Below are 25,881 nucleotides of genomic sequence, written 5' to 3'. Positions count from 1 at the left end.
ACAATTTCTTCAATTCACCTAACCTCTCCAGTTTCTAGTGTTTTGACACCACAAAGAGCTGCTATAAAAATGTTTGCATATAAAGAATCTTTTTCTCTTTCTTTGATCTCTTTGGGTAGAGGCCTAACAAATGATACTGCTGACCCAGAAACTTCTTGAGTATAATTCTAAATTGCTTTCCAGAATGGTTGGACCAATTAAAAGCTCCATCATCAATCTATCAATGTAACCGTACTCTTGCAAGAACTCAATTTTGTTTTTGGTCATCTTTGTCAATCTGATGGGTGTGAAGTGGAATCTAAGAATTGCTTGAATTTACATTTCTCTAAATACTACTGACTTGGAGTGTTTTTATATAAGACCCAAGGAGAAATACAAGAGTTTCTTCTCTGGAGAAAGGCCTGTTCACATTCTTACACAATGTATCAACTGAGGGAATGGCTCTTAATTCTTATAATTCTGAAACATTCTTATATAGTATGTCATAAGTCCGGATGAGTAAAAAAGGTGATTCTCTGATAGTACATTAGACAAAACAAAATTAAGAAGCAGCTTCACAATTATAAATGAAAGATTAGGGAGCTCTTTTCAAGATGAGATTTTTCTTCCCTAGCAAGTATGAGAACTTTAGCAGAGAAACTTGCTGCAAAGATTGTTTTAATTACCTATTTGTTGCAGCAATGAATTGGAAACTAAGGGGCGGATGCCCATTAATGGGGGAACTGCTAAACAAATTATGATAGAAGAAAGTATTAAGATATTCGTGTGCCATAAGAAATGACAAAAGAACGGATTCAGAGAAACCTGGTTAGACTTGTATGAACTGATGGAACATTTAGTAAAACAGAATCTAGGAAGAAGAGGGGAATAACATCTATACAGCACTCACTTTGTGCCAGACACTGTGCTAAGTGCTTTTGCAAATATGATCTCATTTGATCCCCACCAACAACCCTGTGAGGTAGGTGCTATTATTATCTCCATTTTACAGGTAAGGAAACTAAGGCACACAGAGGTTAAATGACTTGGCCAGGGTTACACAACTAAGTATCTGACACCACACTTGAACTTTGGTACTTGATTCCAGGCCCAGGTCTTTATCACTGTGCCAACAGCTACCTCCAGAGAACAATTACACAATGACCACAATATCCTAAGGAAAAATAACTTCAAAAGACTTAATAACTTTGATCACAACAACTAAACCAGGACTCCCAAAGACTAGTAATAGATTATGCTTCCCACCTCTTGACACAGATATAATGGGCTAAAAGTGTAATATATCATGTATATTTTCAGATACTGCCAATGTGTAGATTTGTTTTACTTGATTATACTTATTTGACATGAACGGAAAAGGGCTAATGTTACTGAGTCCCAAGAAAAGAATGGTGTCAATTAAACTTTTTTAAAGGAATAGAAAATAGACATGCAGAGAGAAGCAAAAAGAACAGTTTTTAAACTAATGTACTGAATTGATTACACACTTAAGAAAAAAGCTGTGTGTCATATTTGGGGATTCATATATATGAACGTCTTTTTCTGTACTAAAAAATGTTCGTGTTTATTAAGTTCAGAATAACAAAAAAATTTAAATGCCAAAAATTAAATAAATAAAAGTCTGTTGGCTTGAATATCTTGGTCCTGAGTACAGAGAGGAAAAATTCCTCCAAATGATGAGGTTTACAGAAACATGACTTTGGTCTCTGGAATGCCAGAATTACAAGCACAAAGCTCTCTTAAGGCTTTTCTATCCAGTGGAGAAACTGTTACATGTTACTACCAAGAAATCAAAAAAGTCAAAGGCAATCACAATAAAAGGGTAATTCATTGCTTCATAAGTCCAGATGAGTAAAAAGGTGATTCTCTGATAGTACATTAGACAAAACAAAATTAAGAAGCAGCTTCACAATTATAAATGAAAGATTAGGGAGCTCTTTTCAAGATGAGATTTTTCTTCCCTAACAATTTATGACAAAACTACCATGTAGTCAAATTTCTATCTAATTTGTTCTAAAGGGTTTTGAATATTCTGAAAATAGTGTGAACTCCACCATGAAAACTTATCTAATCCCCCCAAAACAAAAAACCACCCTCATTTATTAAGCACCTATGTGGTTAAGGCAATAAGATTTAAAAGATAAAAGGATAAAAAGTCCCTGCCCTCAAGAAATTTACATTCTACTGAGGCATATGATGCAAAACAGGTAAGTTTACACATGATATTTTGAGCAAAAAGGAATAAGGATTAACAACTAAGGCCAGGGAAGGGCTCCAAAACTATGTAAGAGCAATTTTTAGGGGTCTTTGTACCCTGATATATTCCTAGTTTTTTTTGGCTCTTTTGTACTGAAATGCCTTAAATAGATAGTATCAGGAAAACTCAGAAATGCATTTTTCAAAATTTTAAAGTCACTAATAGTGACTAATAGTCACTAATAACTGTATTGTTTTAAGAATTTTCATTAGAAGGCCTTATATATCAAGTTAACTATACTATAACTAGCAGTACGTGTCTTTCTGTGCTTAGGTAAAGTATTGCTGGCCGATTTAAACTAAACATAAATCCTAAAGATAAAATGTTTTTATCATTATATAATATGCATTATTTAGAACCAAATATAAATGCATACCACATAGAAAAGTGTGATTTGAATACACTTCTTTTGGAAGATATTCTTTTGAGCTTTGTGGTTATCTTATAGCACTGCAAGATTTAAGGGTAATTGTGTTGAGTTTTAAGCATTCTGTAAATCTTCACAAATTCAAATATTAAAGAAGTCGAAGAAAGAAATTGAAAACTTTACTGATGACTCCCTGTGTCTCACTTCCTCATTTTCTTCACAATTTTAAGGAATTGCTGGAAGTATCTGCTAGTTAAACTAGGCAACTCCTCTTTATCTGAGGGTTCTCTAACTCCTGATAAGGGCAAGAGATATCTGTTGCTTGCTAGTGAATTTGTTAGGAGGTGTTACCAAGCTATCCCAAGGCTGTTTTTCTCTGATCACTAATAATATCCATACAGTAGAATTCTATTGTTCTTCAGTGTGAGTAAATAACTCTCAGTTGGACACCCAGCTTATCTACATACCACAGCTCCCTTACTGGAAATATTATACTGCCTGCCAAAACCAAATCTATCACCATACAGCCTATTTTTATCTTTATCTCTTCCTCCCCATTCATCTTTGTTTATTCCTTTTATTTTCATTTATGGTCCTCCCTTCTTTCTGGTGAACAGAGAGATCACATTAATTTCAGTCCTTAGGTGTTATGAGCAGGAGCACACACACATTCACAAATATGTGCACAGAAAAAGCAGTGAGGGGGCGGCTAGGTGGTGCAGAGAGTAAGAGCACAGAGGCCCTGAGTGAAGGACCCTGTTCAGGCCTCAGATACTTAACACCCACACAGAATAACTGGCCTTGTAACCTTGGGCAAGTTACTTAACCCCAACTGCTTTAAAAAAAAAAAAGAAAGAAAAAGCAGTAAATTTTGTTAATCTGCACCACCTCTACTTCCCCTCTCTCTCTCCTACCTTTGGGACTGGACTTTTTACTAAAAGCTGCAAACAGACCTTGATTATAAACTAAAAAGAGAAATTTCATCTTGTATACTTGCTGTACAAATAATGGGAAAAGCATAACATATACCACGATTATTGTTATGTAAGAGTATGTCTGGATATGCAATAGGTAAATGGAAGGTGCAAATGTTGGGAAAACTGTAAAAAAAAACCCTCTTGTTTGCTTTTCTACTTCAAATTTTAAAAAAAAGACATAAGTCCTTTACAACAATTCTCAAATATGAAATAGGAATGGGAATATTATTATCTGGGAATTTTCTCAAAAGATACATCTCAACCACTGCAAATAAATGTATCAGTTTCAAATGTTACGGATTTCTCTACTACACACACCTATGCATGTACTGGGGAGTTCTCCAATCAGGTTACTGTAACCATGACGGTAGCTGATCTTCCCATGGAGAGAAATTTAAATGAAAACAGAACCTAAGTCCCAGATTCAAAATAAATGGAATAGTTATTTTCCATAATGGAAAGAAAAAGCAGCAGTCAGGTTTGAAAACTAGCCACCAACCAAAGAAAGCTAGGTCAAAGTTAAAGATTAAATCCATTCACTTTAGAACTAAAGAAATGCATTGTGAATAAACAGCATATAATTAATACTGGTCAAATAAGAAAGTCCTGTGAAATCTAGGAAACATAGATGAGAAGTAGGAACACTAATATAATTGCTTCATTTGCAATGATTTGTCTAGCAAAGGTAAGTGTGAAACTGACAAGTCTTTAGTTACATTACTAGATAGACTTGGGACTTTTTTAGCACTCAACTCAACTTTCTAATACAGCTAAGGCATTATACAATTTCTGTCATTTCAAATAGATTCCTCAAATTAGCTTATAAATTCCAAACATGTTTGATTCACTAAATGCATTTTAAGTGAGTTCTGTCTGCCACACGATGACAAGGACGTCCACATACCAACTGACCATAAATCACCACCTGATTATCCCTGCTACTGACCCCCAGGAAGCACCATATTGTCTTTCCTGGATTCTCATGTGTTGTCGCAGGTGGTACTAACAGGGCAACGCTGTTCTCATGGGCTATGAGTCTGAATTTAATTGTTCAATTCGAGCATTCTGCCACACTATTTTAATAGCCTCTTGTTGTTCTTCCAACTTGCAATCTTCCTTCCTTTCCCATTCTTCCCCTTCCAACAGAAGCTAATAAAAATGTATCTTCCTAATGCACAAGTCTCACTACTGGAGTCAACTTTTCATATACTCTGATCTAGTGACAGTGGCCTTCTTACACTTACTTAGACACAAGATACTCCTGATTCTGTGCATTTTCACTGGCTGTCCCCCAACCCTGGAATGTTTTCCCTTCTCATCTCCTCTCCTGGTTTCCCTGGCTTCTTTAAAGTCCCAGATAAAACTTTACTCAACTTTTTTTTTTTTTTTTTGCTTTTTTGGAGGGAGGAAGGCTGGGCAATTGGGGTGAAGTGACTTGTCCAGGGTCACACGGCCAGTGTTAAGTGTCACAGACCGAATTTGAAGTCAGGTCCTCCTGACTCTAGTGTCGATGCTCTATTCACTGGGCCACCTAGCCGCCCCCTTATGGGCTGCTTTTTTTTCTTTCCTTTGTATTCCCAGCACTTAGCATGGCGCAGGTGCTGGATACTTATCCTGTGCTGGTCTACTTGACCTGCCTTTGGAGACAGATTGTACTTTCCAAATTCCACACAATTGTAATTCTCCAGCCAGCTGAATTCTTTTTCCCTCTTCCTTCAAGGTTCAACTCGGGTGTGACCTTCACAAACTCACACCTAGTCTAAAACACTGTCTGAATCTTTCATTCCCGGTCCTCCACCCGCAATCTTGTAACATACTTATAAGACTATTTTGCTGCCCTCCCTGCTTCCCATCTGTAAGCTCCCAGAGGGCAAGAATGAGACAGTACTTTCCACATTCCACACAATTGGGATGCACTCCCATTCTTCATTCAGTACAATTCCCTCTCCCAACAAGGTTCAACTTAGGTGTGACCTTCACAACCCCACCCGGAGCTTAAAGCATTTATTTTGCTTCTTTCATTGAAACTAAGCGCTGCATCTGGAGTCCGGAAGACCCGAGTTCAAATCCAGCCTCAGACACTTATTAGCCAAGTGGCCCCTGGGCGAGTCACTTCATCCTGTTTACCTCAGTTTCTTCTTCTAGAAAATAAGCTAGAGAAGGAAGTGGCAAGAAAACCAAGAAAAACCCAGAGGGTCACGAGGAGTCTCGGACGCGACTTTGGAGACTTAACATAACTCCCAATCTTGCAATATGCTTGTGAGTGTATCCTGCTGACCTCTCCACCCCCAGTGGCCTGCAACTCCGGGAAAGCATAACTTAAACGGTACTATCCAAATTCAACACTATTGGGATGCATTCCCAGCATCCACCCAGCTCAATTCCTTCTCTCCCCACAAGACCCTGCTCCAGTGCGACTCGCTCCCTAAACCATTCCTGAGTGTCCACCGCCCCAGTTATCCCTCCAGTGTCCCATTTCCTTCTAGTACTTGGTCATCCCCTCCCTCGAGTTCCCCCTCCTCCCAGCTCCCATAACTGCCCGCATAGAAACGCATTCTTCAAGAGGGAAAATACAGCACAACGATCCCTCCCCAGAGCGGCCGCTCACGTCACTTCTTTTAAGGGTCCCTATAACCTAACGTCCAGCATCTACGAGAAAAGCGAGGAAGATAATTGGAGGTCTGACCCCTGGATGAGATACCCCCGCCTCCCCACCCCCACCCCCACCCTCACAAGGGGGGGTTGGTTGGATTAAATTAACACAGGTAAAAGACCCCGGGGAAATGGCGGCGGCGACTAGGTGAGCCCGAGCCCACAGGCCACGAGGGGTTTAGGGGGAGGGGCAGGACACACCACCACGTATCCTAGCAACGCCGCACCAAGCCACGGCTCCCTCCCCACTCCCAGCCTGCAACCCTAGCGAGCCAACCGCGCTCTTCAACGCCCAGAGTAAACCATCTTCACCTCTTACACTCACACTGTATCTATCACGCCAGCCCCACCACCCACAGTGCGAAGGAGAAGAGGAGAAAGTGTCGGGAGTCCGGAGGAGCAGACGGGGACGCTCCCGGGTCTGGCCCTGTAGGCCAGGTCGGACCGAACCACCTGAGGAAACATAGGTGGGGAGCATCATTCATAGACAAGAGAAAGCTTGAATCTCAGACTTAAACCCGCCGCGAAATTTACGTTTCGGCGTATCCGCTAAAAATACGGTCAATATCTTCACCCCCCCCCCCCCTTTCTTTCTCTTTCTCCCAGTACTCATCTCCAGTCTGCCCTCACCTCCTACCTAACCACACTGTGTGGTTCGGCCCAATTCCGCCCAGACGATTTCCTCCTCCCCGCCTCCCCGGGAGTGGGGTGGAGGGGGGGGAGGTGAGAAGGTCGGGTCATTGCCCTTACTTGGCGACGGCTTCGCACGTTTCTGCGTGCGTCACTCCGCAGTCCGCCCTCCCTCTCCCTTGGCCCTCCCTCCCAGAGCTGCGGGGTTACCGGAAGTGATGATGCAGGAGGAGATGGAGGAGGCGGGGCCTCCGGGCGACCGCCGCTGGTGGTGTTGCAGATGAGGAGGAGGCGGCTGCGGTGTTGGAAGAGGAGGAGGCGGCGGCGGTGGTGTAGGGAACTGGAACGCGAGCGGAGATGGTAGGTGGTTTGGACCTTCCGGGCTGCCGTCGTTTCCAGAAAGGGTTTGGCTGGCTGGGCTAGAGGATCTACAGGAGCAGCTGTGAGTTGGGTGGAGTGAGGAGGGGGAGTAGTGAGGTAAAGCTGAGGGGGGGGCGGTTATGGGGGGGAAATGGGTCGACGACTGGTCCGAACTGTTCACCCTGGAGGTGGCTGTAAGGAGAGCCTTGTGCCTAGTCACCTGGTGCTCGGGAAACTTACCTTTTACTCATCCCCCTTCTCCTGACCACCCCCACCAGCCCCCACCCTAAGGCTTTGGGCGGGGGTGGGGGGATGGGGAAAGGGGGACGGGACCATTTGGGGTTGGGTGTGTGTCAGGGAACTGGAACTACTGGGATAATGTGCCCCAGGTAAGAGCATTGGGGTCTGTGCCTCAGTGGGGGTGGGGGTGGATGAATTCTCCAGTCTCGACCTCCTCCCCACCTCCCAACTCTATTCATAAACTGTTCCTAGTGTTAAGGAGCTTGGACCCGAAGGCCTCTCAGCACCTTTGCAGTAAAATGATAAGCATCTGTGCCTAGGGTAATGGGGCTGGAGCCTTTGCCTATATCCTGTGTAGGAAATGAGATGTGGTGACAAATATTGTTATGTTGGCCTTTTTTTTTTTTTTTCCATTCCCATTCTTTTCCACTATGATCCCATGATCCTAGCTAACGTGTCTGGGTGACTACTATCATTATTATTTTATAAAATGACATTGTTAGCCTGGTGCCAGTGGTAAGTCTTTTTCAAATTTGATGTTTAGCTTTTGATTTTAATTATTCAGAACTGCAAGCTTTGTACCAACGGTCATAGGCTCTCACCCTGGGAGCATCATTCAGTGCCTAATTGCTTCAGATCATAATGAATACTTATTCATTTGAAAAAAATCTGACCTTAAGGTTTCAGAGTTAGGGTGATCCCTTATCCCTTACAAGAATTTAAATGGCATCCTAGCCTAGTAGTCAAGGTTTGCCCCAAATACTTTGTGTATGAGGAATTTACACCTTGTCAATTACTTCTAGAATGATTTAGTGTTCTTCTAATTCTAGATTCTCTTTCTCTCCACCCACACTTGATGATGCACTTCAGAGAGCAGAAAACCCCATATTACTTTTTTATTTCCACAATTGGACAACAGCTCTTTATTATTTTCATTTTGTGTGTTTGACACACAAGATTTTTAAGGCACATAAGCGCATATGCTGATTTTTTTTTCATTTTATTTATTTAGATGTGTACATAGCTAATCTTAAATCTGTTTGGTTTTGTTTTGGAGAGGGAAAGCAGTAACTAATGTGAAAATAAAAAATAGTTGTAAAGAAGACTTCTGTTGGTATCTTACTGTATTAAAGAGAAAGTAAATGAGGATGTAGTGCCTTCACAGACCATTACTTTTATTTTGGAGCCAGGTGCTAGCTTCAACTATATAAAAATTCCAATTTTGACACTTAACATTTTATTCATCTAGAAATATGAACTGCATTTTTGTAAGACTTTATGAATTTATCTCCAAACTTCTTGCTAGTTTTTGATTGAAACATTTATTCATTAACTACATGCTTCTGTTATGGGGCTTGGACACCATATATATTTTTAAATCTACATGTATGTGTATTTAATGTCTTCCTTGACGAAGCAATTAGGCACTGAGTGATGCTCCCAGTGTGACAGAGCCTCTGACCGCTGGCACAAAAGCTTGCAATTCTGAGTGATGAAAATCAAAGGCTAAACATCAAATTTGAAAGAGGTTGACCACTGGTAGCAGGCTAACAATGTCATTTTATAAAATAATAATGGTAGTCACCCAGACACTAACTGGATCCTACCCCCAAATCAAGTCACAAAGTTTTTTTTGTAGCTATAATTTTTGTGTTTCATTGTTTTGTTTAATAGTCTGGATAAAATAAACAGTCAAGATAGTGAACTGACAGGTTCTTTTCTATTTCTATTATACTTCATCATTATTCAAACAGGCTTTTAAAATTTTAATTAAATTTTTCTTTTGTACTGTTGATCAGAAATTGATCCTGTGATGAGGGCTAAGTTAGAGGTAGTAGTCAACTTGGTTTTCTGTAGCTGATGAGTCTTCTATTTTTCATAATTAAAATTCAGTGGGATGTTAATTTATATAGTCTTTTTCTTAAGTTAGGTTTTTATATAGAATCTGCTGTTTTAAATTATGAAAAATCTATATGCTTCCTAGTATAGGAATCCTTGTTGACAGCTACTTTATAATTCTGTAATTGTATTTCACCAAGTAATACATACTGTTTTGTGTTAGGAAGATGACACTACTGATTTGTCATTAAGAGGATTGGTGCTCCAAGGATTGGCTTTTTTTTGTAGTGAGATTGGTTTGGTTTTGACAGTCTCATATTCTTGCCTGGTCACTTTTGTGACTGAAGGACATAATACCTAGGCAGCACTCATCTTTTGGCATTCTGCTGGATTAAAGGCAGAGGTGTGCTGGAGCAAGCTGGGACTCAGTGTAATAGTATTTACACCTCAGATATTGGCAAATGATAAAATCAGGGCTTGATTTATTGTTTTGTTGATTGTCTAGACTTGAGAAAATGCTGGAGAAAATGTTAGTAATGCAGATTAAATTTAACAATGTGTTGTGAATACATTTTTTCCCCCCAGAGAACTGGTGGTTAAACATTTACCAGCATACCACTGACTAAAGGAGATCTTTTAGGAGATGAAGCACCTGTGCTGGGGTCCAAACTGTCAGTAGTAGAGCAAAGTTAATTGCCTAGTTTGGAACTTGAACTAGAAAGCTAACATGGTATAGTGTGTGGGACTTGGAGTCAAGATCACCAAGGTTAGAGTCCTGCCTGCTATACTTTCTAGTTGTATCCTTCTGGACAATTTATTTAACTCCTTTGAGCCCATCTGTAAAATGGGGTTAATAATACCTGTAGCAGCTACTGTACTTGCTGTGAGAACAAATGAGATAATATATGTAAAGAACTTTGTAGGACTTGAAGAGTTAGCAGCTATTATTACTAGTTATCATTGAACCCCTGACTCTTGCCTCTTGAATACCATTCTCTCAGCCATATTAAACTATTAACCATCTACCTTTTCCTTTGGAGATCATGAATTTCTAATAGCTTCATGTTTGGGGCTTAACATAACAGTCCATTAAAAAGAGGCTTCTATGATCCTTTTTATTGAACTAAAGTACAGGATGTAATTGGAATTACGAATCTCTTGTCTTTGAAACATACCTTCACTGGAGGCCTTGTCTTGACACCTTTTGCAGTGGAGGTACTTCTGCTTTCTCAAAGGCTGTGACATAGGGGCATGACCTATGTCATTTCCTACAAAACTGAAAGGCTTCAAATAGAGAATCCCACCACTAAATGTCTGTCCTGAGAATAACAGCATAGCTGGGTTTAGAGAGACTCTTTACCAGCTTGTCTCTTGTATGATGAATTTTTCTATCAGTTGTGAAACTGTCTGAATTGAGAGATTTTGATTGCCTATGTAGCAGGAGTAACTCACTCATTGGACCTTTCAAGCAATAAAAAAAAAAATAGTAGTGTTCTGGGGGAAAATGGCCTCTTGCCCTGTAGAATGCTGGAAAGTGTAAACATTGCTTAGGTACTTGTACCGTTACATACAATTTCACAAATGTTAATTTAAACCTTTTAGTGTTTTGAAAAATGAAATCATATATTAAGAAATTGTTTACCATTTTCAAGTATCATTTTGGTAGGTTTCACTGATTATATGCCAGAAGCTCCCAGTCGTCCCAAGTATGAAAACCTCTTGGGTGACAGGATTATAAGTCCTTACTGAATCTCATGAATATATACACATACTATATTGCAAATTACAAAAGTGAACAATTAATGCCATGCAGACAATTCCATTTCCCCTCCTTGTTCCATTGAGTAGGCCATTCAGAGAAATGGAGGATTTATATTGATATGGCTTTTTTGGTTCTGGCCCAGGTTAAAGAATTTTGACTTACTCTATATGCTAATGATGCACTTAAAATGCTCTTTCCAGTGGGCTGTTAGGCTTTCCACTATTCATCCTTATTTCAATGGTTTATTATAACTCAAGTATGAAAATATCCTGTGGGTTGAAATTTCATCAGCCAGTTTAGAGACTGGTGGCTTTTTTTCTTTCATGTTAAAAAAAATTAGAGAAAAGTATTAGATGTTGAAGCATGGCATCTGAATTGTTTAGTTGTGTTTTGGAAATGAACCTTGCACCTATCTACATGAATTTTTAATTCCAAGTTTTGATTTTCTGTCCAAGTTGCCAATGGATTTTTTTCTTAAACTCAGGGGGGCCTTCTGGCAGAAACAAACAAACAAACTCTTGAAGTAATGGAAGACCCAACAGGGCAGTTGAGGCCACTGGACTATTGGAGTTATGATTAAATAGTTTTAAATTTCATCAAATGACTTAAAATTTAATCTGATTTTGATGTTTTTGATTTACATGCTGTGGCAAGGAGAGTTAATTGCTTACTGACTGCTTGTTGTTTTGAGGTGAGGACATGGTAACTCAGATGAAACAATGGTAATTACATGGTAACTTCTGTTACCCTGTGTCTTGATAACTTACAATTACCACTATGTATTTGTTTACTGATGTTGAGCTAACTAGCTGAGTACCAGTTGTCCATAAAATTCGGGAAAATGTTCAAAATAGCCTTTTGTGCAACATAACAGAATGTTTATATGAACAGCTGTCTCTAAAGTGCAAAACTTGAACCAATCAATTCTCATGTTCTTCCCAAATGTTAGGTAGGAAGAACACTTTTTTTTTCTTTTTTGGAGGCAGTGATGGGGTAGGGAAGTAGGTTGTCTTAGATTACTTGATGTCTTAATCAGTAGTTATGAGGTAGTGTGGTAGAGTGGATACACCTTGCCTTGGAATATGGAAGAGGCCAACCTCTGATACATATTGTCTGTGATTTGAGCAAATTGCTTAGTTTCTCTGTGCTCTAAGCTGTATAACTTGCAGGGCTTATATACATTGATATAGAGAAAGTTTGCTCTTGGGAATTCTTGGGCATCTATAGCACAGTTATACCAGTGAAATTGCAAGTTGGTCTAATTAGTCATTAATTACAAAATAGGACTTATACCCAAATTTATTTAAGTAGTGAAGTGGTAGTTTGAAAGTTCCCAAAATTTGAGTTGCCTGGAATCACATGCATTTAAAGGAGAAGATACTGGGAGGAGAGGAACCTCTTTAGTGCATAAATGTGAGTTTAACTGAAAGGAAATATGTCAAGCATTGTTATTCTGCAGAGATGAAGCATATAGCTACTCTTTTGGTGTTACTGAGTAAAGTGCTTGTGACCATCATGTACTGCCACCCAGATGCCACTCTGATTGCTTGAAAAATTTGGACTTGTGTTAATGACCCATCTCTCCTTTTAGGCTTATTTAGCTTTTTTAACTAGTTTCCAGTGTCTTAACCCTTGCCGTATTATGTTATTTCAGACTGAATTGCAGCATTGCCTAAGGGACCTTGATCTTACAGCCCTGTGAATGCTGTCCTTCTATTTCATCTGTTTTCTTCAAGGTTTCAACTCTAGGACCACTGTGATTAGACATTCATTCTGCTGTTTTCTATTGTAGGTCCATTCCAAGCTTGGCACCAGATATGAGTGAGACTAGACAACATTTTAATGTATTTAGTATTTAGCACTTGTACTTTTTTCACTATTGTTTAATACTGCACTGCTACTGTGTTCTGCTAGTTAGCTCACCTAATTGTATGTACTGATTGTTAGTGTACTTTACCTTCTCATCTAGTGATACATCATTTTTGTGTCAAGATAGCAGAGTTGTCATAGCTTTCAACTTTGTGCAATTAATGAATGTTTTTGGCTGAGGTGTGCATTGTTTGCCTAAAGTGGGTTGGTATGTGACCTATCATTTTGAGTCTGTGCAGGCCTTGAGTCACAGCATTTACAATGTTGATTGCAGTTCCTATATGTACAGTTTAGGAAGAAGGAAAAATAGATACTAAAATTTTGCCCATAAACTTCTTCCAGGTTCCTGGTTTCCTTTTCATTCCTACCTTGCTAAATTTTGATTCTTTATTTTGGAGTTTATCTGTTCCCATAAATGTTTTGGGAGTAAAGGTCTCATGTAATATGTTAAAAAGTGTGATAAAAGAGGGACATGTTTTATTTCACTCTATGAGACAGTTATCTGACCATGGAATGATTTTTTAGGTTGTAAATGAGGAGAGAAATGTTCCAAATACTTACAAAATTTTGGGGAAGATGAACAACTAGATTATAATAATTAGGAATTAAGGCATTATTTCAGGTTCTTAAGTGAAAAGCTGCAGAGAATCTTATTTTAAAATGCTGAGACTCAGGTTGTCTCTTCTTAGTGCCTTTCTCATATCAGAATTATATCTGTAGCTGGGAATGTGGTCTAAATGGAGAAACATATGACATTGTAGAGTTAGTAGAGTAGGTTTAAAGCAGCGGGTGTCGTTCAGAGCTGTGTTTTATTTAGCTTCTCTGTGCACTCTGATGTGAAGAATAGGCTAGACCTGTGGCCTCAAGGCCCCAGGTTCCCCATCCCTGAGCTAGGCCTTTGATATAATCATTTTCTAAGATTTGGTAATATTTTGCTACTTTTAAGCAGAGGAACAATGTGGTAATAAGGAATGATACTGGATAATATTCCTTGGATGAAATAGGCCAAATCTTTGTTTAAGTGATTGATTTCTAGGGCTCTCTTTCCCATAAAGTGGTTTTCCTTTGAATCAAGTAGTTAATTGTCTTATCAGATATGTACTGTCTTTTTGAAAAGATGAAGTTAGCATGTTTTACAAAAACCATAGTAGGAGAGAGCCTAACTTAGGGGTTACCAGTCTTTGCAATTCAACAAATATTTATTAGGCATATATTACACAATGCTGGATGTTGGGACCTGGGAAGGGACTAGAAAAGTGCATATGGTGTTATCATTATATATATGATATATATATATATAATATTATATGTAATAAATATATATAATAATGTGTTATCATTATCCTTATTATCCCTATTCATGAGGAGTTTACAATTTAGCAGATTTTTTTTTAGTAAATCCTCTTCCTGTAGAACCTATTGTTATTTCTCTCAGATTTTAAGGTCAGCAGTAAATAATGAAAGGGAGAATGCTGAAAATATGTTACTGAGAGATAGTGGTGTGGAAGAGGGATGTGATGGCTGATACTGGGGAGCGTCAGGTGGTTTAGGTAGATGTTCTTTCACTGAGTATGGAGGTTAGGACTTGTAAGTGAACACAAACTATGTCCCCTTTCACAATTTGAAATGCCTTTGAGCCATGGGGAGGAAAGGCAACATCTAGTCTCGTGGCTGACTAGGTTGATCGTCAAGATTGACTGGTTAATCAGGACTTAAGCTAGGAGAGGTCATCTCATTTTTCTGAGATCTTTGTTTCTTGGTTCTATTACTTAGTCTGAAGCAATAGTCAGTAAGTATTAGTGAATGAAATGTTTCTGAATGTAAATTGTAACTTAGGTTACAGCACTTAGTGATGCTAACACTAGGTATGACTGTTGTTGGTTCAAAGTGACCTGCCCTAAATGGAAAGTACATTTTAAAAATTGAAGTAATCTGTGATTCTCAAACCTTTTGGAACAGTAAAAAAAAAAGGCTATTGGCTTCTCTCTCCTTGAAAGAAGTTAGTTCTTGTTAAAAATATGCATATACTCATATATGTATACAAATATAACTATTCTTATTTTCTGTTGGAATATGAGAACTAAATATTTGCCATATCTTTGTAGCTTTATTGTAAATATGAAGTGCATCTAAGACAATGAAGTTTTTGTTTCTTAAAGATCCAAAACTGCTTGACTTGCTCATGGGTATATATACTGAGACTACCGTAGTTAACTCCTCAGTTATAACTTCCCTTTCTCTCTTTAATTTTGTTTTAACAGGTACCCTTGGTTCTGCTCAGTAGAGTCAGAGTTCCTGCTAGTGCCGCAGACACCCAGCATGTGCTGACCTGGTGACAGCCATAGTCACCATAATTAGTGATTAAATATCACTCAAGAAAGTGGCTTCTAAGTAAAGTAAGTAGGTTTTAAGGGGGTAGCGTGGGGAGCAGGGGAAGTAAAAAGCTATCCTTTAAATATCCTTAATATTCTTCAAATTTGATTTGCATGATGGGCATCTGCTCTGATTTGTTTCAATTTGCTCAGTGTCCAGATGGTACAGATTGAATAGCTTCATATTCCAAAGAGCAAATATCAAAACTTGAAATCAGTGTTGGGAAGGTATCCCACAATGTGATTATTTCTTCACCTCCTGGTGTCACTTCAGGAGGTGCTAGCTCTTTGTTTTGCTGCCCCAGAAGCTAAACTTATTTAGATAGGCTCTTTCCTGATCTGCCTTCTCCCCTAATCCATTCAAGGGCAAAGACTGGAGCAGTAGCATTGGGTAACGGGGTGGCTCATAATCCTTGCCTTGTTGCACTAACTTTTGCAACCAGTATTCCCCCTCCTTGTCCCTTTTCTAAGGTTGTCTGCCACCCTCCTCCAACTCCCATAGGAGCAGGGGTTGGCAGAAGACCATGAGGCATGAAGACTGTTTTTTATAGATTGTATCAGGCAGAAGTGTGTCTTCAGAGACACTTTGGCTTCTAAATAAGTCTGAAAGGGTCTTGGTTGAATAGTGATTTGGTGAGGTGTTCCCAGTAACACATCATAAGTTGTCAGCTTTTATAAGGTACTCTACTGGTTTTGTGTTTTATCATGTTTCACAGTTATATAATATAGTAGTGTATACCCAGTGGGCTCAGGTCGTTAATGGTTTGAAGGTAAAACCCTGCTATCTAGGTATCTTAAATGTATGTAAGTGACTAATTGAAACTTACTGTGCATTTCCAGTTCTTTGTGGAGATGGACAATTCACACACAGCCTATATTATAAGGCCTTATAGAATTTGAACAGGACGTTGGGAGATAGGTTGCTGGACATGGAAAACTGATCTAGGGGACTTAGTTGGACACAACTATGTGATGTTTTGGGGAGTAGATAACTGTATAGATTCTATAACATCAATCTTACCTGCTCAGACAGTCTCATAATGAGTCAATTGGCAAGCTCCTTATTGTTACTCCCTCTTAGAGAAAGTTAAGAACTTGGCTCCAAGTAAGTTGAAAGGGACAGGTTTGCTTCCATATGAAGTTAGCTCATTAATATATACTCCTAGAGGACAGAGTTTTTTTTTTCTTTGAAAGGGACAGGTTGTTTTCTGTTTTTGAAAGGGACAGGTTTCCTTCCATATAAAGTTAGCTCATTAATATATACTCCTAGAGGACAGAGTTTTTTTTTTTTTCTTTGAAAGGGACAGGTTGTTTTCTGTTTCTGAAAGGGACAGGTTTGCTTTCATATAAAGTTAGCTCATTAATATATACTCCTAGAGGACAGAAACATTTTGACCCATGGCCTGGTGTGGTAGAATGAGCCCTGGCCTTAGAATCAAAAAACTCAGGTATGAATTCTGTTTCTGCTACTTACTGAGTGACCATTGTCAAGTCATTTAACCTCTCTGAGCCCCAGTTTTCTCTTCTGTAAAGTGTGAATGGTAACCACCTCTCTCACAAGTTTTTGTGAAGAAAATGTTTTGTAAACTTTAATACACTATATAAATATGAATACTTAATAATTCATGATTATTGTGAGTCAACTTTATATTGTAAAGTGCCACGTGAGATAGAGCTGTATGATTAGTTTAATGCACGTGATATAGAGACACATCCAAGTAAACACTTAATCTTTTTCATGATGACTAATAGAAGGAAAGTTCCAGAATGTATGGAATATTGTTGCCTAAACCAACCCAAATTGACCCAAACTTTATGCTTTTCTTTGCATTCTTGGAAGGAATGTCAGTAAATAGGTTACTAAAATTAATAACTAACACTAGGTCCTATGATTGTGGAGATATTTATTAAAATCTGTGCTGTTCCAGGTTGTTTTTGCAACTTTTTCATTGCAGCAGAACTTCCCTTTGTCACTATTGTCCTTCACCCTTTAGTGTAGTGGCTACCTGTCAGAGAGGCACTGTGGCATCACTGAGCCAGCTTCAGAGTCAAGAAGAACTGAGTTCAAGTCCAGCCCCTGCTTCCTACTGGCTGTATGGTCCTGGGCTATGTCCTTAACCTCTTAGTGCCCTAGGCAACTCTCAAAGATTCTAAGTTGTAGAGCAGATGTCAATCTGCCTTAGTATAGGTGGTTTTCTCATTCATTACACCAGTGAAATCACAAGTCTAGGGCGCCCCCCCCCCCAAAAAAAAAATTGCTCATGGCAAGAAGGGAACATGCAGCTAGCAATCATGAGCCTAATTCAGAGTTTTTGAGGATCCTAGAAGAGTCAAGGATCAATACAGGCTGGCATGTTGCCCCTCATTATGCTACTCCCAAGGACACTGAAGCTCATTCTATTTAATATTACTTTTTATTTCCTACTGTATTTCTTATAGCCCAAAACTTTAGAGGAGGTGCAAACATGAGCAGTAGTTGAACTGATAAAAGATTGTTGTGGGAAAAGGTTTCTTTTTTAGTTAACCCTGAGATTAAAAACCAGAATCTCAGCTGAATTACAGAAGTCAAGAAAACTGCTTCCAGATGGAAAATATGCTTGCTAATTGAAGCATTAATTACTGTTACTCCTTCAACATTTTTTGCAGATTTTATACTTTCACTATGTGTATTTGTTTATTGACCTTTTTTCAGCAAGTCTCATTCCATAGTTAACTCAGCAGGAAAGGCTGTAGGGCTAATCATTTTTTTTGTAACAAAAATGTAGTTTACTAAAAAGTAGTTCACGGCTCTCTTCTCTTACTACTACTCTTATTGTGGTAGTTGTCTTTCTTTAGATTAGTTTTAAAAAGAACCAAGTTTTTATTTTAGCCTCTGTTACACCTTATCAGTAACACAATCCAAAATTTTATCCTTCTGTTTTGTTTAATATCACATCTAGACATGATCTTTTAATGAGAAACTGTCATATATTTCAAGATTGTGGTCTATACCTTGTGTGTTAAAGTTTGAAAATTAATGATTTGTCATCTCACATAAGTGTCATCTGACATTTAGGTCAACTATTCTGCTAAGAAGTTTCCTGAAATATTGGGAATGGGTATATAAGGATCTCTTGATCAAAGCTCTGTTAATGCAGAATTAAAGATCTAATTTGCATTTCTAATTTTGTTTACATTTCTATTTGAATTGTGTACTTCTTGAGCTCTAGCCAGCTCTGAAGATGTTAGCTTCTTCAGTCGAAACAAATTCTGTTACTTTTATTTAGCTGGAAATTTCAGGTAAGACTAGAATTGCTGGATCACTTCAGTGTGGCACTTGCTGATTAAGTTGTTCTTTTCTAGTTCATATGTGAGTGAGGTCAGTGCTGTCAAGAATGGATGAATTATCCACTGTGGGGAATGTGACAATTGCCATTTTATAAGTTTGGTTTTGCAAAACTAGTAACTCATGAGGATGTTTGTTTAGCTTCTAGAGAGTTGGCCTGCACAGAGGATAAGAGGCCATTGGGTATAAGCAGTGGTGCCTTGGTTATGACCCTGTGGTCTGGACAGCTAGCAAGCTTTCTATAGGTATTAAGTCCAAGAATATCACATTTTCCTTCTCAATTATGCTCATTAAAATTTGTTTTAAAAAATTTAATAAAAATGGCATTTATTTTAAAGACATCATGATTGCCTTTTTGCATGTGAAAGAAATATTTATGTACCTAGGGAATAAATGTGCCACATGCTTTGTTTCTACTTTTATAATGGAATCATAGATGCCATTCATTTTAAAAAGCAAGTCAGAACTTTATGGGGAAAAATTGATGAAAGAATTTTCATTTCTAGGTTTTTGTTTTTAAAGTTTTAGTTTGGTGGTGGTTTTTGTTTTGTTTTTTAAAAGGGGAATAGAATTTAGAGCTCGAAGGGAACTTAAAGGTAAATTGGCCCAATCCCTTCTTTTCACTTCAGTCTTAGGACTGATCTGTGTTGAACCTTCCTATCTTGTTTCTTCACAGTGTTTAACATCCCAGGAAGAGTCATTACCTGCTTCTCAGTGTTTCTTTTTGGTTCTTGCTTTAGTATGAAGGTTTGTTAATCAGAAATTTCTGTTAGAGATCCAGAGATACTTCAGTTTATTATTTGTTAATAGTTTTTGTTTTAAAACTAATTTAGCTCCTAAAAGTGAATCATAGTTTCAAAGTTACTTCTTTGAATAGCCTTAAAAATAGGTGTGTTACTTTTTCCACTTTGTAAAGTACCACTGCAGTTTCATTTGTCTAGGATTATCGACTGTCCACTATTCAAACATATATGTATGAGAGATCAGTTTGATTTCATTTAGTATCGAATAAGGGGACTTCTTTTTAAATCAGTAGAAGGTGATCATGTTTAAATAATCTTTCACTGTTTTGTGCTTCTTGGAGAAGTCATCTAGTCTGTTTTCTCCCTTCCACCTCCTAGTTTTCCCAAGCACTTCAACTTGTAATCTTCAATGTATTGTGTTAAAGTAAGTTTCTAATTTTGTCTGTTTTTTTTCCTTTTCACTTATAGCCTAAAACTGGAAATGATATTTATAAAATGTCCTACATGAGTAGAAAAGTTGCACATGTTCTCTATCTGAATCCTTAACTAGGGTTAGGGTTGGGGAACTATAGCTGGCTTTTTGAGCTGCTCAAAAGATGCTCAAAGCACAGGCAGACAGTATTGGCCTGTAGGTCCTCCAAGGGAAAAGTTTCTTTGTATTTTCCTGCTAAATGTTTAGTTCTACTTGGATATCTTGTCCCTGAATTACAACTTTACTTCCAGGTTTCCCTAAGCCATCATTTCAGGTCATTTGTCTTCACTTCTTGGTCTTGCTTAGAAGAGCTAGAGCTATGACAGTCAGTTCATTTTATCTTTCTTGACAAGATACATGTTTCAGTCCAAGTTAAAAGCCACTTTATCATCAAATGGGTTTTATGAAATAGCATACAAGCAGAAGATTGAATATTAGAAGAATAATACATTCTGTGCTTATCATTAACTTTGCTTTCATCAGACAACTTTTAACACTTTAAATCTTTTATTAAAACAAAGCAGTCCCCATAATAATCTAACTGTTCTTGTGCCTCATCTTCAAATGCATTAAACATGTGACTCATTTATAGGGGCAAAGAGAATGCTATTCACTACCAGAGGGCCATTCACATTTTCTTTGAACCCTCCCCCTTTTCTTCTCTCTCCTTCCCCATCCCCATGCCTGCCGAAACTTCTGAAGCTCTCATTTTGTTGTTTAATATAATCTTACCTCAAATGAACATTTTGGGATCTTGCTCAGCACTAAAAGGGGGTGAGGAGGTAAAGCTGTTAGGCCTTTAAAGGGCAGGAACATTGAGTTACAACAAGAAGACCATGTAGCTCATGTAGAGAAGAGAGAATGAATATTTTCCTAGTTTTAACTAAAGATTATAGGGGAGAGAGAATTTATAAATGTAGTATTTTCATATTACCTTAGGAACTGATAAGTTAAAGAATAATCTGAATGCTAAAAAGTTATTAATATTTAAGGGTAGATTCCAGGACAATAGGCTGAGAAGAAATTTCTTTAGCTTTTCTTTGTCCTTCTCTGAAAGTAGTATGAAGGCCAAAGTTTCAATATAAATTAGACTTTTGGAGTAAGTTTAAGCAGTAAATGTGGATATCATGTCCTTGGGGAACCTCTCCCCTTGGACTTCTAAGCATATGCAGTAACGCTAGCATGACTACTATTCTACTCATGTATAAGCTATGTCTCTGCTGCTTATTTTTAGATGAAAAGAGTAGGTGTGGCTAATATAGTAGTGATGATAGTACCTTGCTTTAAGCAAGAGACTTTCCAAGAAAATGACATAAATTTTGTAAGTGGAATTCTTCATCCCCTTGAGTTAGAAAATTTCAGAAATGCTCTAAGATTGTTTTTATTGCTGTCTTTTGTTTTCACATCACCTACATTTTTCCACTGTATAGTTCTCACTCTCTCCCAGGGAGCCATCCCATATAAAGAATAAAAAAGAAGAAAAATGTTCAGTGAAACTAACCATTGTTCTCTATCCATTGACTTCTAGCTCTGCAAATAATTTGGGGGAGGTGTCTTCTAATATCTCTTTATTGGGTCTAAGCTTGACTAATGCCTCATCCTCATTTCTGATTCATTGTCAGTAAATACTGACTCACCATTTCAGTTAAAAATTTTTCTGCCTCCTTTATGCAACGCTTCTTTCAAAACTTTTCATAGATTAATAATTTTTAAAAACCGCTTAAGTGATGAGAGTGATATTTGGTGAGTCGTATAATTTTATATTACGACTAAGTTGGGCTTGTAATATTGGTTTTTCTTGAAGTAAGGCTTACCTGTTTGGGGAAAGTTCTAAAAAAACCCAATTATTACAACTGCCACTAGATGGCAGACCACCAGTGACTGTTAATATAAGTCAGAATGGGAAAATAAATATGGAAATTGGTTACAGTCCATTCAAATTTTGTTTTACACACACACACACACACACACACCTTATAAACAACCACCATAACTTTAATTAATTAAAAGACATTCTTATGGGGCGGGGGGGTGTGGGGCGAGGAAGGACTATTCCAGTATAATTACCTGCATATTTTAAGCTATGTTATTCTATCCCAAGGTCTAATAATATAATGAAAAATTTAAAAGAATAAGTGTCATAAAACAGAATCTAAAATTCTTGGTCTCAAGTTGAAAACTAATAGAAATGTTTTCCACTAAAGCTAGGATAATCAAATGTGTTTGATACCATTGTCTTCAATATCCTTGAATAGGACTTAAAATTAAATAATTGAGGCGAGAAATAGATCAGTTTCATAGGACACACCTTAGATAAAAGTACTATGTTTCAATTGGTGTAATATATATTCTTTTATGACTTCCTTTTTTTAAAGACTTCAGTAAAACTAAAAGTTGACACCGAGTTCTAACCTGGAAATATAAAGATGCTGGGAGTTGTGAAGTAGGTACCTATAAGAATAAACGATGTTATCAATATATTTCATTGAGGTCTAGCTTAAAAATTGAAATGAGGAAAGGACCCTGTTAAGTTAGTAATTTTGTTATTCTTCTGGTTTAGAGTAACTCTACCATGGAGAAGTACTGTCTGGTACCACTTCACTTAAGTAATGACCAGGCTATACTTTAGGGAGTATATTTCTTCTCTTTGACCGAATTAGTTCTATATTTGCTAAGATAAATCTGTCATTGAGTCAGTTGTGAGTCCTAAGACCTTGGGTGTTAGTTTTAATTCTACACTAAGTTGCTGTATGAAATTGACCTTTTTTTGTGTCACTGGTACTTATTAAAATGATACCCATGACTGAAATATGACTCTGGAAGGGTATAACTTAGTCAACAGAAGCAAAAAAGGTAAAAGGAGGGGGAGGGGGCAAGGAACTGCATTGTATATAGCATTGTATATTAAGAAGCTATATTCATGTGGGATAATTTATGAATCAGGTGGAAAGCATGGTGGAGAGCACTTTTGTGAAGATAGAAGCAGAAATAGAAGTAATATCGTCATCAGAATGTATTACAGACTACTTAGAGTGAAAGAAAATAGACAAAAAGTTTAGGAAACATCACAAGTTGAGGGCAGAAGTATGCTCTAGTCACTGGATAGAATTGTGTGTGTGTATGTGTACATGTACGTACGTAGGTACATGTAAGCATGTGTTCACATGAGCACACATGCACATGTACTCAGACACCTCATCCTCAACATGTCTAAAACAGAATATAGTATCTTTCCACCCTAATCTCCTCTCTTGAACTTCCTGTTTCTAAGGTACCACCCATTTTTCCAGATGTTATCCTTGACTCTTCATTCTCCTTAATCCTGTGTAACCAGTTAGTTGACAAAACTTGCTATTTCTACCTTCACAGCAGACTACTCCTTTCTACTCACATAGCCATCACCTAGATTAGGCCCTCATTACCCTTCTCCCAGAAGATTGCATCAGCCTCCCAATTGGTTTTCCTGCCTCAACATTTTTCTAGTCCATCCTTTATAGAGTTGCCCACTGCTGGAAGATGACTTGTCAGTTTTGTTGTAGAAGGTATACTTATTTAGGTATGTCTGAGATTAGGTGGCCTGTGGTATCCCTTCAAATTCCTAGATTAGGTGATTTTAGAAAGCATATCTTTTTTTGGGCTTAAGGCCTCCCCACTGTGTAAAATGACTCCCTTGGTATCCATCTTCCTTTCTCAGTAGAGCCTTTAGGAGTATCCCCACAAGATCTTTTCAAAATAAATGTTAGTCTCTTACATAAAATGTAAGTCTTAAGTGGGATGTCTGTATGGTCCTTTGAGCCCTTTTAAAGAAAAGAAGTTATACATACAGTTTAAGCTAGTACCCTGACTACCCTAATGAATATTTTCAAATGTCCCTCACTTTAACCTTGGATCCTTGGATCTGGCTCGGGTATTGGCTTTTGTGGTCATATCATAGGCCCTCTGGAAATGCTATTTGGACTAAATCTATCTCATGGACCAGAGCTTGCTGCCCCCTGATACTAAGCCACAAGGTAAGTCTGTTGTTCATTGAACCTGTGGCAGGAAGGATATTTGATCCTTTTGTGGACATGTATGCATAGTCACACACATGCACATAAAGCAGGGGATCCACAAAGTTTTCCTGTGGTTGTTTGTGTATGGAGGGAGGTATATATGTCTATAAAGGTATGCGCTCATATATATCTAATTATTTTAAGGTCTTTCGTCAGAGGCAGGCTGAGATAGAAGCTTTGGTTTGAAACATTTAGCACATGGTAGGGACAGTTAGAAACCATTTAAATTCGACAAATATTTGTTAAATTCCTACTATACAAAAACGAAAATAAATAGCCTTTCACCTCAAGAAGTTTGCTTTCCACTTGGGGAGATAGAATGTTTATACAGTAAGTAAATACAAAGTAATTTCAAGTGAGTATTAACAGTTTGAGAGAATGAAAAAGGGCTAATCTAAAAGAGCCTTATGTAGGGAGGTGGCATTAAACCTGTGTTTTGAAGGAAGCTAGGAACTCTGAGGCACAAATGAGGAAGGTGTGCATTCCAGTCATAGGGGATGGACGACTTGTGGAAAGGTGAGGGAATACAGAGAATAGCCAGAATATCAGTTTTATAGGAATGGAAAGTGAGCGAAAGCGATTAAAGTGAAATAAGATATAATAAGTAGGTGAGAGCCTACCTTTTTGGAGGATTTTAAAGGGAGGCTGGTTAAGAACAGTTTTTATTTTGAGTGTCAGAGGTCCTATCCTTCATCTTTCCATCCTTCCTATTTTCTCAGTAATTAGTCATGATGACTCTAGAAAAACATTGATAAGTGTGGTTTAATGGATTAGGCCTTTTTCTTTATTTTAGGGGGAAAAAAAGGATATTTAATAATGTAACTGATAGCTCTTTAGAGGAAGTATGGTTCTAGAAGCCATATCATTAGGCATTTGAGGGCTTATGTATGCTTTAATTCAACTAAAGTCAGCCCTTTGTAATCTTTATATTGAGTTCCTTCTGTAGTCTGTTAGCTATTTCCATAGTTTCCTTTGTGTCCTGTTTTCCTCAGAAGCAAAAACCTAACTTTCAGCTAGATGTTGTTCAGTCCGTAAGCTGCTGAATATTCTATATCCTTTTAAAGGTGATTGAAAAGTGAATAATTTACATAGTAATTGAGTGTTTGAGCACTAATCAACTATAATAGATCTTTAGAGTAGCTGGTATCTATATGCTGGTTAAGGAGCTCTGGAAATTAGTTGTTTACTCTTGGTACAGTTTAATCCTAATTGCAGAACCTCAGGTAGAGCAAAAAGGAACTGTAAGCTCCTCTATAGCTGCAAGTTGAAAAAGTATGATGGCCACTATATATTTCAGTGCAGCTTGTTTTTTTGTCCATATTATGTATCCAAGATGACTCTGTAATTGTAAGCAGTTAGTGGAAATAACTACCCACTGTCAACTGTGTAGTCAGGTGCTTCAGTGTATAGAGCACTGGACCTGGAGTATGGAAGATCTGAATTCAAATCCAGCATCAAACACTAGTGTGTGAAGGTGGGCAAATTCTACCTCAATTTCTTCATCTGTAAAAATGGGGATAATGATAGTACCAGTTACTTCCTAGGTTTATTGTGAAGATCAAATGGATTAATATTTGTGAAGTGCTTTTGCAAACCTAAAAAAAATGTACGTGCTATTATTGTAGCTCAAAAGAATAAAGCAGAAAGACAGAAAAATAAATTGTCAGCCTGAAATTTCCAGTCTTTTTTAATGTGTATATATTATATACAAAATTTGAGTTTAGGAAAGTGTCAAGCAAAATTGTCCAGATCTCTAGTGAAGTGGAAAAAAATTTCCAGTGTGAGTCAACATAAAATATGTGGCCCTTTTTAGTTATTTTGAGCCACAGGGGATTAAGCTAGACCTGGAGACCAAAAAAAAAATGCTTCAACTTTTGGTATTTGGACACATCTTAAAATGTGTGTTTGTTGGCTCAGTTGAATTTGGCAAGAAGGAGTGACATAAGCCAGTCTACAGAACACTG

At 37.9% G+C, this 25,881-nt stretch overlaps 2 protein-coding genes across 14 annotated transcripts in view; one reads left to right on the top strand and one right to left on the bottom strand.

Moving 5' to 3' along the window:
* The window catches only part of LYRM1 (LYR motif containing 1), a 31,923-nt gene extending 25,018 nt beyond the window's left edge, over positions 1-6,905 (bottom strand). For 2 of the 9 annotated variants that reach the window (XM_069096088.1, XM_069096087.1), the window contains exon 1: positions 6,579-6,707. Coding sequence is in view for 2 of the 9 variants with exons in the window: in XM_069096092.1 (XP_068952193.1) it covers positions 6,579-6,734 (156 nt within the window). In the remaining 7 variants the exon portion in view is untranslated. Of the gene's footprint in view, positions 1-6,565; positions 6,747-6,883 lie in introns of those variants that run through there. The other 7 variants (XM_069096091.1, XM_069096092.1, XM_069096083.1 and 4 more) reach the window with 7 other exon arrangements.
* Positions 6,906-7,089: 184 nt separating this feature from the next.
* DCUN1D3 (defective in cullin neddylation 1 domain containing 3) overlaps positions 7,090-25,881 on the top strand; it is a 34,557-nt gene continuing 15,765 nt past the window's right edge. Inside the window, exons 1-2 of one of the 5 annotated variants that reach the window (XM_069096077.1) lie at positions 7,090-7,243; positions 15,215-15,349. The gene's annotated coding sequence lies outside the window, so the exon portion shown is untranslated. Of the gene's footprint in view, positions 7,361-7,513; positions 7,633-15,214; positions 15,350-25,881 lie in introns of those variants that run through there. The other 4 variants (XM_069096079.1, XM_069096078.1, XM_069096080.1 and 1 more) reach the window with 4 other exon arrangements.

The sequence above is a fragment of the Petaurus breviceps genome, unplaced genomic scaffold (genome assembly GCF_028583685.1).
Source record: "Petaurus breviceps papuanus isolate PSGF00001 unplaced genomic scaffold, PetGlider_PUasm1.0 229, whole genome shotgun sequence".
Classification (NCBI taxonomy): Eukaryota; Metazoa; Chordata; class Mammalia; order Diprotodontia; family Petauridae; genus Petaurus; species Petaurus breviceps.
This window is presented reverse-complemented; position numbering and strand designations above follow the sequence as displayed.